The sequence below is a fragment of the Cucurbita moschata genome, unplaced genomic scaffold, assembly GCF_002738365.1.
Source record: "Cucurbita moschata cultivar Rifu unplaced genomic scaffold, Cmos_1.0 Cmo_Scf00035, whole genome shotgun sequence".
NCBI classification, from domain to species: domain Eukaryota; kingdom Viridiplantae; phylum Streptophyta; class Magnoliopsida; order Cucurbitales; family Cucurbitaceae; genus Cucurbita; species Cucurbita moschata.
The window spans coordinates 687381-701958 of NW_019268551.1; the positions used below are offsets into that span (position 1 = coordinate 687381).

Sequence of the window (14578 nt, forward strand, 5' to 3'; positions counted from 1 at the left end):
AAAAAAAAAAAAAAAAAAAAAAAAAGGGGAAAAGAATCAATTAAATTCAAACTTGTAACTTTATGTTCCATCAGTGGGTTGTTAATTTTTGAAGCCTAAATTCATGAACTAAAAAAAAACCCCCACGTAACCTGATATACACAAACCCCCAGTTCTACACCCACACGTTATTCACTTTATAATGGACCAAGCTATTTTCAAAAGTAAAAAAAAGGTTCCTTTCTCATTCTAAAAATTCTGGTTTGGTACCGCCCCCCACCATTCAAACCAAATATATTCTCTTTTAATCTTTAAAGGGTGGGGGAATAAAAAGGTGGAAATGAGGGTGGGTGGGGGATAGTTTTGTCTCAAGCAACCATCCTCTAAACAGAATAAAACAATATCACCACTCATTCAAACATGTCCTTTACCTGGGACTGGGAGCAGCAGCGCTTTGCCTTTTGCCCCCACCACAAGAATACGAGACCCAAAATATTGTCTCTCTGCATGAGATGATAGCAGTTAATATTCTTCAAACAAAACCTACTGTTCGTGTCTAGATTCTAAGTGTTAGCAACAAGTGACAAAGAAGGAAATTCTTTGCATTTTATTCCAGTAGTCCAAGGTACATGTAACCTGTCGCTACAGAAAGAATAAAGAACGTGAAAATGGAAGCAGCGAGAGAGCTATGTATTCTTTCTTTCTTTTTTTTTTTTTTCAAATGAACGTGGGAATCCCCACCTCACAAAAATGGAAGTGAGAAAAGAAGAATAAAAACTAGTCATCAAATTGATTAAACCATCTACCTGCTTAAAGCAGAGCTGCTGCAGAGAAGGTTGTCCCAGGACGGCGGGATAAATGGCCCGGTACCGACTCGGGTTACCCTCAAGAATCATCATCATCGCCACATGTGAGTGAGTGCGAACGGCCACCATTTTTAAGGCCTTCACAAAGAATGTTAAAATGCTGCAACCTAGGTTAAATGGCTGTGTCACTGCTCCCAGAAGAATAATCATATCATCAAATCATCTATGGCTTTTCCATTGTGTTGTGGTTAGAACCCCCCATTAGTGAAGACTAAGATTAGCAAAGTCAGGCTCTCTATCAAATGCGGCTGTACAGAGAGAGAGGTAAGGCCACCATAGCCGAGCTTCAGGCCCATTAGGATCAATCGGGCCGACCGAGTGTTGGGCCTCTAATTTTGACACGCTTTGGCCCAATCTCCATAGAGGGATGTGGATGTAGTACCCTTTTGGGCTTTCCCATCTCATGCTGAAACCTTTCCCTCCTGCGATTGTTGAGTTCATAGACGCGCTGTCTATTACTACTTAGTTTCTCCTTGCTGAATCTCTGGCACATAGTAGAGATGGGAATAGTACTCCCTCTGCTATACTTGTCAATTGCATCACTCTCTGCAGAGTCCTTGTAAGTACTGGAAGGGTATAATTTATAACGTGAGTTGTCAGTTCCACGACCATACGATGGCGTTACTCCCTCGGAAGTCCCATTTGTTTGGAGTCTCTTCAATCTTTTGCGGCCATCCAGCTATAATGATGAACAAGTCCCAAATTTCAGAAAGAATTGAAAATATAGTACCACTAGCAACGGAAAAACAAGTTAATCAAATAGACTTGGAAATAATGAAAGACTTCTCATGATGGGCAATGAGAGTGTCTCATTATTTTCAAGTATCTTGTTGAATGTTTGATAAAAGACATTATTCGTACGAAATGATGAATGATAAATAATTATTGTCTACACAAAAAGCCAAGATTCAATGCATATAAAAATATTTAAGACCCCCCCAAAAAAAAAATAATAATAAGCATAACAAAAGGTACTTTTTCATTAAATTATTTTTGGCTAAATTATAAACATTATTTGTTTTTTTCTATTCTTGCTAAACTATCGTTGAAGTAGAGAATTTTTTTCATAAATATTTGCTAAACTAGTGTTGAAGTAGAGAAATGTTTCTCATAAATATTATAAAACTATTGTTAAAAGTAGAGAAATGTTTTCATAAATATATTATAAAACTATTCTTGAAGCAGAGAAATGTTAAGATAGAATTTGGACATGTAACGTGACTTATGGCAATTTTTGTTCTAGATTATGGCAATACTATTTTTTGTTCTAATTTTTGTCCAACATTTTAATAAATTTTTACCTCAAAGATATTTTGAAATGTTTAAGAAAGTTCAAGAGCAAGTGTGCAACTTTTGAAAAAATAGAAGAACTTTGAACAAAGTTCTAAGTTTTTTTTTTTTCTTTTTTTTTAAAGTAATTTAGCCATTAACTTTAAGGAAATACATGCAAATAAACCCTAAGTTTTCTCATGCTAGACTTTCAGAATAAATCAACCACGACCAGATTTTAAGATGGCCAAAACAACAGTACCTGGCTAGCAAAATGCTTTAAAGATGTGGCATCGCTCCCGGTCTTTTTATCCAGCTTCAGAGGGCGACGCTTGACCCTAAAAATTTCTGTATCAGAATCATCACTTTCTCGATCTACAACAGTCGTTAGCTCTGATACACGTACACTGCCTGGAGATTTACTTGAGCAATGGTTACGTGATGATTCAAGTGCCCTGTTCGAAACTTCAGAAGACTGTTCAAAACTTGAATTTTTTTGTACCTGTTCGAGAAAATAGTATCAATAATTATTCTTTCAATACTCTAAACATGGCAACTTTGATCAAGAAACTCACAGACAAAAATGGATAAGTTGAGCTCGAAATCAGGACTTACATGGCTAGTGGTGGACAATGTTTCGTTATAGTCTACAACTGAACAAAAAGTTGACGCTTCAAAAGAGAGAGATGGATCTGATGATTCAGGTCTATGGTTTTCAGTGATACAACTTTGTGTAGGCTGGCTACTGGAAACACACTCATTTTCTCCCAAGCGACAGATAGCAGCAGCAGTAAATTCAGAATTCAACTGCACTTCTATCTTGCAATAAGGAGTGTATCCGTCCACAACAGCTCGTTTAAATAAATTTAACAGAGGATAAGAATATAATTCTTCACCATTATAAGCTTGCCCCCCAATCTCATCCAATGTTCCACACTCCTGCTCAAATTTCTGAGCTGCAGATTCCATATCTAAAATATCCTCACACAAGAAGAGTGTACGGTTGCTACCACACGAGAAGTTCAGAGATTTGATATCTGGTTCAGAAATCCATTGATCAGTAACAACCAAAAGCATAAAAATTTTCATAAAAATAAGACATTATTTTTTTAGGAAAAGAAAGACAGATATCTTAGTATTTTTTTTCCATTTTTGTGTAATTTCTATGAAATCAAATTGCTGATATATCCACGTGCTGCATAAATTAAAGGCTTCAGAAATATACATTTATGAACAGAAAATAACAATCACAATTAGGGGGTAATCGAGCATAATGAGTACTCATCAAGTTATTAGATTAAATCAACGAGGTAGATGAGCATACCATGACGAAGACACACTGGATGTCCATAACAATTGCAGTTGATATAAGAAATATAGCAGTCACGTTTGCACAAGCTGCAAAGAATGGTTCCATGAAAATTTGGTGAAACACCAGTGCATGTTCTTGATTGCATCAAAGACCACCGAGCGCGATGCTGGAAGCGAATCATACTCACAAAAGAAGTCTTGACAGAATAATGAGAGGTTGACTCTGCAGAAGCATAATGTGGGTCTACAAGTTCTGAATTTGTATAGAGAAGCATTGCTTCTTTACATAGAAGCTCTTCATGAGGAAGTAGAGGCATCCTGTTCAGGAGTGCATACCGCTGGCTGGCAACAGCACCCAGAGGGAACCAATCACCCATTGCAAAGTTTACTGCTTCACCACAATTGAAGCCTGTGCAATCCAAGGAAAAGAGGAAATTAAAGGATGATAGATAATGAGCAATCGTAATAAATGACAATGAATCTGCAAAATCGGAGTTCTATAATGTCTTACCATGACTGAATCCAGCATGATATGCTCTGGGGAAGGTGATTACAAACTCCCCAGGTTTCTGGACAGCTCTGTATACAGGCACCTTATGATCCAACAAAATACTGGGTGGAAACAACGTTGTTTTCCCCAGAAGTACGTCAAATGCTCCCTCCTCTCCAGCAGTTGATAAGATATCCTGGGTGTATACGTGCTCCCTGACAACATTTTCAAACTGCAAAGCTGCCTGACCAGGAATGCCATACCAAGTTTTAGATGCCCCACAATGATGATAATTAATACTGCAACAAGTGAATGGTTAATTAGGTGAAGGACTAACACGAACTTGAACGTATCACTTAGTACCTCAAAATTATCAACATAAAACCGTGGGTGCCAATAAAAACTGACAAAAATCTAATATAAACCAAAAAGTCTATCTGATTTCCAACAACGGTAATATAAGAACACCTACCTGTATAGATAATGATCCTCCACATGCCACGCAAACATACTAAACAGCATTCCAATATAAAGCATGGGGTCCGTTACTCCCTGTTATAGATGCCAATAAAAAAATCATTTAACACATGAAGTTCTAACATGATGGTGCATGATATATAAAGCAACCACCCTACCGGTATTGGATTTTCCAGCAGGTGCAGTATGGACTTGGGCAGGCGAGAAAGATTCTGGAACAAAATGCAATATACGAGAATAAGCAAACATACATTTTAGGAGATGAACACATCAACATCTACAAATGTTACTTCTAAGAAGTGAAATTCCTTGTTGACTATGTTTATTTTCTTATTTAAAAGAATAATGAAGTTCGATGCAATTCAAAGTAAGTGGAAGAGAAGAATAAATTTGTCTCACAAGATGAGGCTTTCAATGTCGTAAAGTAATACCTTTTTCTTTGAAAAACGCTAGAGCAAAACCTAGGAGTGAGCATTAGCAACAAAAATTTGATGGCAAATTACTGCATGTTTACTATTGTTTCAAGGTGTGCCATTAACTCTTTTTACAGATATGCATAGGTCACAAATATCCTAACTAATCGGCTTGAATTTCCAGCTCCAGCGATGGTCTAAAAACATGGGTCGTCAAAAACTAACAAGCATAGCAAACGTATGAGTTCATTTCTACAATGTAAGCATTTTTTGTTTTTTAAACTGTTAAGCCTCATTTTTCCATTTAGCACACACAAAGAAAGAGAAACACCTTCAAATTCCATTTACTTGTCCCAAGCTCATCAGATGGAGAAGATGAAAAGGCACTACCCTCAACATCGCAAGCATATTCTACACTTTCCGTCCTTCCACAAGAAATTTCACGCCAAAATTCCTTTTCCATATATGAGGCAGGTAGACATCCAGAACTACTATATCTACGGGCATATATCTTGTTCGCAAATTTTTCAAAATCGCGAAATGAATAGTTCCTAAAATGACAGGTTACATATTCAGTACCAGAGATATAATCCAAATTTCATGTGTATACAAAGAATGCTCACCTTCCACTCATGTAAAAGGTAACCTGATCATCAGTATCCCATTCAGCAAAGCGAAAAGGTTGCACTCTCGTTGTAAACTTGAAACCTGGTTTCTCCTTACTTAATACAGCACCAGCAGGAACAGAAGCAATCAGTGGGGAGATAATCTTGCATATGCCTGAAAGACCCAGTTTATTTTTTAAAAAAAAAAAGTAAATATCAGTCACATTTGGACCATCACAGAAAACAACAAAGTTGTGCTGGGAAAGAAGACAAAAATGAAAATGGTTCCTAGAAAGCTTTCTGGTAATCTCATTGAGGGAATTCAAAAAGGACAGTGACATAAAAGGTGAGATAATGTTAGCATAAATAAGCTCCTTGACATATTTTTGGAAATAATTTTTGTCCAGTTCTAATCACATTAACTTCCTTAGCTCTTGCAGTATCCAATTGCATACTGACAATATCGAGTTATTTCCTCCATCACTTCCGAGGAGAAAGAATCGACTTTGTTTTAACTTCTATTGTTGCATGAAAAATCTTTTGGTAGTGTTAGCGTCAATTACATAAAAATCTAACCCAGGTATACCCAATAGTGTGTGATTTGCGATCAATTTCAAAAGATGCTTTTAGTTTGCCCAGAACAAATACTATGTTCCATTCTTTCAGTAAAAATAGAAGAGACGTCATTTCATCACAGAAAACAAAACAGCATATTTTTCCACGAAAATATTTGTATGCATACAAAAGCCAAACTTCAAAGGTCAAAGCAACTTATAGACAGGAGGCAAGTAGCTCACCGTATTTTGAGGCTTCAGGAGCTATCTTTTGCAAATAGACCAAAGGATCCTCAAATTCCTCCTTTGACGGAGAATATACAGGGCATTCCGGAATCTTTTCGGTCCACTCTAAATCATCGTACTCAAACTTGTCTACTCTCCTTTTAGAAAAGACATCCCTCTCATTTGACATGCCACTTGAACGAGAAAAGGTTTCTACATTGCCACTAAGTAATCTCACACCACAAGTAGATGAGACCCTTAAAGCATCACCTCCACTTCTATTCATCATATTCTTGACAGATGAAGTTTTGTTGGCAGTTTCAGAATTTGTAGCCTGAAGCCTCTTGAGCTTCAGAAGAGCTAGCCCATTTCTATCCTCCCTCGATTTACAATTTTTTCCCTCCACCTGTCAAGAGCCAGTCAAAAGCCAACGTATAACACTTAGTTACCATCATATGTAAGAAAAAAAACATATCAATTGAATGAATAACAGTAAGGTCCAAGCCCCCCTCAATCTATCGAAACTTGAAATTAACTGAAATTTTTACCAATTTTAGGAATTAGTTGCGTCCAAACTTCATATTAATATTCAGCTAAACAATTTCAATTTTCAAAATAAAGGAACTCTTGTAAAATAAAAGCCGCCGGACATCAAATTACCACATGAAAGTGACAGCAATGCGTCCGACCACATTCAAATGCATGCAAATTAGATTGCTACAATTCGAAATACATCTCATAAACCCCAGGCGATCAATCTACTCCTACGTGGTTCTTCTTCAACATACAGATGTCACATAGCCACCAGGAAGTCCCGACTTAACTTTATTATGAAAGTCAAAGAACCGTATCTAGGCCGATAACACTAATCATATCCCTCAACAGATTTTGAATAGAATTTCAAGGCGAACCGTGTATATTAATAATCTTAAAGAAAAATACAGCAAGGTCCTAAAAGATCGAATAAGCCAGAAATTTTCAACATCCGCCATAGGTGCACAAATAACTCGTCGCCGTATCTTTTTACTAAGAAATCTAAACTGATACAACAAAAAGAACTCTCTTGAGATAACCAAGTCAAGTCATCCTCCTCAACGAGGTGTAACAGTAACCAAAGATTTTAGGATAAATAGGGACGATGAGGAAAATGAAGATTTAGATCAATCACAATACAGGAACAAAAATATTGAAACTAAGAGAACGAAAATAAGTCAACGGAAATGGAATTACAGCAAAAATTCTAGCCACAAATCCACGACCAATTCTCCAATCATACAAATTCGACGACCAGAAATCGACTCTTTGACCTCGTAAAAACAGAGAGGACAGAGAAAAGCAAATAACAAAAATATTTTTAATAACAATTACAAAATTGATGCAAAGCCTGAACAATGTACTAGATCTGAAAAGTAAAACAGAAGAAGATAAATTCGTCAAAATTCTAACCAAACACGAAATAACTTTGTGTTCCGCAAATAATAACAAACCAAACACACAAAAAAACACGAAATCCGTACCATCTCATCCCGGAGCTGCGTCTTATTCTTACTCGCCTCCGTCTTCGTTCTCTTCGTCGAAACAGCACCACCACAGAGAAACAGAGTTAAAACAAATCGAAAATCCAAAAACCAAAACCCTAGAGCACAGTCCAAGTAGGAGCATTCAAGCGCAGGAGCGAAAGGACGAGGAAGCGGACCACATTCTCAAAAGAGCCAAAGAACAAGAACAACCAGATTTTCCGAGATCCAGAGGTTCCAGAGCGGAATCGGAGGAAAGCGACGAAAACACGCAAGCGGCAATAAAGAGAGAATCTCGGAGGCTGAAGACGGCAGTGCTCGGAGACGGCGTGCACTTTACCGACGAGAGGAAAAGGAGATTCACCGGCGAGAGAGAGAGAGAGAGAGAGGTAAGAGAGAGAAACTGGAGGGAGAGAACAGTAGAAAATGAAAGAGAGGAGAAAAGGAGCGAAAGGCTTAGAAAACAAAAAAAAGTTGCTTCAAGAGGATAATTTATAGTTTTATACCTCAAGAATATTAACGCTTTAATGAGTAAACTAACCCCCAATGAATTTATATATTATTATTATTTAATTATTATTATTATTATTATTATTATTACTATTTATATAAAAATAAATTAATTAAATTAATTTTGAGGGACAGAAATGTGAACCAATTTGGTCGTTGTTAGGTGGTTCAACCAAACACCCCAAATCCGAAACGCGTTTTTCTCCGTCCGTGTTTATGTTGCCCACTGTACTTGTGGACTTTTTTACCTTTTTACCCCTCTAACACTTCGGTATTTACTATTTAATTCATGAACATAATTTCGTTTAGTGAATTAAAAAATAATTAAATCCATTTTTGTAATAATTTAATTAATAAAATTAAATAATTTTAATTTAAAATAATTTTAAATTTATAGTAAATAAATAACAGCGAGGATTAAAACATAAATTCTTTATATGGAATAGGGAATTTATGAGGATTAATTCCAGATATTATTTTTTATATTTTTATATATTTTTAAATATTATTTACAAATATTTCTTAATGTACTTTCCATTTTACACACCAATATATTTATTATTTTATTATTTTATTATTTTATTTCAAAAATCAAAATACTTTTTAAAAAAGATGTTACCATAATAATATTTAAAATACAATGTTATTTAATTACATTGGAGTTTAATATATATATATATATATATGAAAATAATATGACATTTTACTGGGACCGTGGATTATAGTTAATATAAAATGACATTTTTACGATATTGTAGAAAAAAAATTTAATATAAATATGAGTATAAATGTCAAGTACAACAGTATGCTCGAGTCCATTATTTAATATATTTTTATACATTTAATTATAATGTTCAGGTAGGTCAAGAATAGTCAACTTTGAAATGAAAATTTTGATGTATCACATTTTAATTTCAAAATTTTATATAAAGTCAATCGATCTTATTTCACATTAAAGCTATGAAAAGTAGATCAAATGAAAATATCTAAATTTAAAAGAAAAACATTAATATTTAATATTTTAATTAATAAAAAAATTATCCCAATCATAATAAATTAAAATGTTGAATTTGTTTCAAAATATAAAATGAAATAAATAAATTACTCCCAAAAATCATAAAACACTTGGAGGGCCTAACCGTAAATTCACATGACAGAAGAAATAGGAGTTATTCTTTTCTTCGGTATGAATGCGCCAATTAAATACGAAAATAGAACTCGTGGAACTATCCTTACCGTCCAATGCGATATAAATGAACGGCCTAGATGCAATCAATCGACGAGAGGCTAAAAATCCCACGTGAGTATTTACGATAGTTGAAGCGGCCCACCCGCAGAGGATTCGTTTCCACCCACCTTCGTGAGTTCGTTTTGCTTCAACCAAAAGTCCAATTTCTCCACCTTTTCCAGCACTTTCCTCGGAAATTCCGGGGGTAATATAGACTTCTTACCTTCGAAGCGCCTTCCGTAAAGTTCGTGAGGTTCATGAAAAGCGCGTGGAGTTGGAGGGCGCGTGAACTAATGGGAAAGCGTAACGTGCCGTAGCAGCTGAACTAATGAGGACACGTGGCAGAAGGATAAGGTGTGATTGGAGATTGATTGTGAATTACCGTGGGCGGTGGGTGCCAGAAGACACTAGCTGGCAGTTTACAGTACGGTTTGGGACGCCCACCGGATAACCGGCCCCACCGGGCGAACTTTATCCATTGGAAAGAACGATGCCATGGCGAGAGGACAACTGGCTGTACTGGTAATCGGTTGTTCTCTCTCTCTTTCTTTAATTCCTATTGGTTGGTTTGGCCGTTTGGCATTCGTTACTTGGAGGTTGGCCTAATGATTATTTTTCTTTTTGTATTTATTTTATTATAATTTTTTTTAAAATTAATTTACCTTTGTAGCTCTCGTTTTGGTTTTTTTGAAACCATCATTTAAATATTAATTTATTCCATAAAAGCCATAAAATAATATTTTGACAAAAAAAAATTAAAATTAAAAAAATTATTTACACACGATAATATATCACATCAAAGTATTTAGTGTGGAAATTAAAAGACAATGTTTATATTCGGTGAAATCTCACCTCAATTTAAGAGGAGAATGAATCATTTCTTATCGGGGCGTGGAAACCTCTTCCTAACATACACGTTTTAAAATTGCGAGATTGATGGCGGTACAGGATCAAACGAACAATATCTGCTAAACATGGTATCAGAGCTAGATACTGGTGGAGTGCTAGCAAAAACATTGGGCCTCCAAGAAGGATAGATTTTTGAGATCTCACGTTTGAGAGAGGAACAAAACATTCCTCATAAGGTCTGGAAGTCTCTCCTTAACAAACGCGTTTTAAAATCATGAGATTAACGATGATACGTAACGGGTCAAACATGTTCAAAATATATATATATATATATATATTATATAAATTAAAATGGTAATAAAATAAATGAATTGTGCAGTTTTATTTAATTTTTAAATTCGTGTTTGTAAGAAAACGATAAGGTTGGTCTTCGTTGAGAAGATGGACCCATCGCGTGAACGAATTAACTGAAGAGAGAGAATAAACAAAAAAAAGAAACAATCGCTACGTCGCGAGTAAGATACGTTACTGTACTCGCTCAGCTGAAAGGACACGAGGGACGCTTGAGCGACAATAGGGCGAGTTGAAAAGCAGTAAAGGGAGTAGCGCGTGGGGTATAGGACAAAGTGATTTTAGAAAGTTCCGGAATTGACGAAAATGCCAAGTGAAAGGTACAAAATCACATGAAGGCCCCTCGATGCTTTTCGGGGGCAAAGCGGATATATTGGGGGAGTCCAAAATGTCCTTTAAAAAATATAATAATAAAATAAAATATTTATCAGTGGGGCCCACATCCGATTTTTTATTTTTATTTTTATTTTTGCTTTTGCTTCAAATTTTGAAAACCATGATGACCCGATCAAGATTCTGCTCCCCCTTACTCGCTTCCTCCACCGTCCGATCTAGAGTAGTTATTAGTAGTTAAATAATTTGCCCGATAATAAATATATAAAAATATTGTTTTTTTTTTATATTTTATTTTTACTATTTTAATCATAAAATTCAAATCAACATGTCTGACTCTAATACCATTTACAATAACCCATCAAATCACTACCAGATATCGTCGTCAGCCTTACGATTTTAAAACACGTCTATTAGGAAAAAGTTTTCACACCCTTATAAGAATGTTTCGTTTCCCTTTCCAACCAATCTAGCTCTTACAACCCAAGACGATTAGTTAACGTGGTTATGTCATTGGGTATGTAGGAAACTGTCAGAATGAATCCATATTCTAAATTTTTATTCGAATCTCGAGCATGGAATTGTCCGGTATTTAAATCTTTAAAAATTTAATGTCACTTCAAGTCAAAGGTATTCAAAAATTTAGATCTAGACTCATATCTATAAATAGTTGAGATTAAGCTTTCAAATAATTAAATGTGACCCTTTTTAAGCAATGAATAAATTTCAATTTGTTCATAATAATAATTAAAATAAATAAATAAATCGGTTTTGATTCAATGAATTAACAATCATGTTTAATAATTCATGCATATAAATTTTTAAATAGTGTTCGTGACGATGAAGTTTTACTATAGTTCGTTTTTATGGGCTATTTCATATATTTTTTAAATTATTTTTTTAACGTGTAAAATATATTATTAATATATGAAATTTGACTCCGTTACTATTCGAAATTTTGAGTTGACTTTTTCGGTTAGAATTAACCTAACCAAACGATCACGTGGCAATTAAGGTAGCTTATTAAAGATAAATTAGTAAACAAAATCGAACATCGAAATTAAATATTTTAATTTAAAATCTCGAGACTAAAATACGAAATAATAGAATAGGTACTAAGAGGAATCTACATTGAGTTGGGAGCCACTCTCTAAGTAATGCAATTAATTAATTAGCACTAATTAATCCCAATTAATTCATAATGGAACTTCAATTATTTGAATAGCTTCCAAACTTCATTAATTAAAGCTTTGGACAAGACGTGTGTTAGGCCAATGTCCTTCAAATTAAGATAATTGCAATTTGTACAATTTATTTACTTTATAAATCATATAAAAGATGCTAATTAAATCAATTAATATGTTTAGTTTTATAATGTGATGTTCCACGTTGGTTGGGGAGGAGAACAAACCACCATTTATGAGGGTGTGGAAACCTTTCTCCAGTAGACGCGTTTTAAAGCCTTGAGGGGAAGCCCGAAAGGGAAAGCCCAATGAGGACAATATCTGCTAGCGGTGGATCTAGGTCGTTACAAATGGTATCAGAGTCAGACACCGGACGATGTGTCAGCCTTCTTGCTCTTTCCCGAAGGAGGGGTAGACACGAGGCGGTGTGCCAGTAATGACGTTGGGCCCCAAAGGGGGGTGGATTTGGGGGCGGTCCCACATCGATTGGAGGAAGGACAGAGTGCCAGTGAGAACGCTGGGCCTCGAAGAGGGGTGGATTGTGATGTACATCGATTGGAGGAAGGAAAGAGTGCCAGCGAGGACACTGGGCCCCGAAGGGGGGTGGATTGTGATGTCCCACATTGGTTGGGGGTTTGGGGGCGGTCCCATATCGATTGGAGGAAGGAAAGAGTGCCAGCGAGAACGCTGAGCCCTGAAGGGGGGTGGATTGTGATGTCCCACATAGGTTGGGGAGGAGAACAAATCACCATTTATAAGGACGTGGAAACCTTCCCGTAGCAGACGCGTTTTAAAGCCCAAAGAGGACAAGCAGTGGATCTGGGTCGTTATATATATATATATATATATATATATATATATGAATACCGTCACCCATTATCAATGAGAAGCTTCATAAATGAAGGGGAGCGAGGAAGAACGAAACTACTTCTTTGTTGGTACAGGTAGTGGTTTTCAATTATTTTAAGCTTTTTTTAACTATCGTGTCACCAGGATCCGTCACATTCCGATATGGTCTAGGTTTGTTCATGTACTTCTGTACTAATGTCATTTGTAACGCCCCATGTATTAGATGGCCCCGACATGTCACACTACTTACTCTCGCTTTTAAGAGTGAAGGCTATCCCCACAAATCGACACGAGTCCTTCGAGCATGCCCTGTAATAAACACACTTAATCATGAAGTTCCTATGATCGAGCCACAAAAAAGAAAGGTGCACCTTGTTGATACAGATAATAACTTTGTCTGTCTGTCTTATATTTAATGTTAGTGATATTAAATTAAAGTTAAATCCAACCAAATCAAATAAAATCAAATTTCTCTTAAAAGAGAAATTAAAAAATTAATATAATAAAGATTAATATTTATAATGTCATATTCCCAATGGATGATTCCAAAAGGGGAATCTTACATGTAAAGAGTCAAGTCCTCTAAGCCAATCAGAAGCCACAAAATAAATTAATAAATATATAAATATATATTCAATCATGAACCCCAACATCATACTCTTCACCTACTTTATCCAATTATATTTTATATATTATCCATTGCATTTAATTTTTTTTAATAATAAATAAATAATAAATAAACCCTTCCAACCAAACAATTATTTTGAACTAAACACTTACCTAACAAGGTTGAAACGAAAGTTGTCAGAATCGGAGAGGAGACCAGTCGTATCGATGTAGAGAATATCGTCATAGGGATAAAGTCATCGACCATAACTGCTACTTGTCATTGTCGTATGGTCGAGAGGGAGAATGTGAGATCCCACGTAAGTTAGAGCGGGGAACGAAACATTATTTGTAAGGATAAGTGTTTAAAAATCTCGAGGGGAAGCTAAAAAAGGACAATATTTGCTAGCAGTGGGTTTGGACGGTTATAAATGGTATCAGAGCCAGACACTGGGCAATGTGCAAGCAGTGTGCCAGCAAGGACGCTAGGACTCGAAAGGGTGTGGACTATGAGATCCTACATCGATTGAAGAGGAGAACGAAACGTTCTTTATAAGGGTGTGGAAACCTGTTCCTAACATACGCGTTTTAAAAACTTTGTGAGGAAGTCTAAAAGGAAAAACGCAAATAGGACAATATCTACTATCGGTATGGCTATGGAGAATTAGGCGTACCTCGTACGTTTACGGCTATGGAGAGCTTACGGCCACTTTTATTTTATTTTTATATAAAATTAAAAGGAGAAAAAAAAAAAAAGCTGAAAATTAAAGTTATGCTTTTCTAAAAGTAAAAGCTCAAACCCTACTTTCAACTTTCCCGTATTAAAAAAAAATAAACTTAAACGAGAAGAAATTCTCGACATTGATTACTTATTAAGATATATCCTTCTCGAGTATCCGCTCCTTAAAATTTTACAAAACCATTATTTTTTTTTACTTTATTAACGTTTGACATCCGAGTAA

General features: G+C 35.6%; 1 protein-coding gene across 3 annotated transcripts; it reads right to left on the reverse strand.

Annotated features, from left to right (window-relative positions):
* Positions 1-194: 194 nt before the first annotated feature.
* LOC111431191 (lysine-specific demethylase JMJ706-like) lies at positions 195-8171 on the reverse strand. 3 transcript variants are annotated; one of them, XR_002708451.1, is made up of 12 exons: positions 7707-8170; positions 6208-6595; positions 5429-5585; positions 5137-5356; positions 4551-4604; positions 4388-4467; positions 3937-4214; positions 3439-3834; positions 2730-3151; positions 2377-2616; positions 786-1524; positions 195-482 (listed from the first exon to the last, which is right to left on the reverse strand). XR_002708451.1 is itself a non-coding variant. In XM_023067751.1 (11 exons), the coding sequence occupies exons 1-11, from the start codon at positions 7707-7709 to the stop codon at positions 1147-1149; spliced, it is 2613 nt and encodes an 870-aa protein (XP_022923519.1). In that variant the 5' UTR covers positions 7710-8171; the 3' UTR covers positions 673-1146. The 3 variants fall into 3 exon arrangements, 2 of the variants coding, with proteins under 2 accessions (XP_022923519.1, XP_022923518.1); XM_023067751.1 differs by lacking the exon at positions 195-482 and having other exon boundaries at positions 673-1521; positions 7707-8171; XM_023067750.1 differs by lacking the exon at positions 195-482 and having other exon boundaries at positions 673-1524.
* Positions 8172-14578: the final 6407 nt, after the last annotated feature.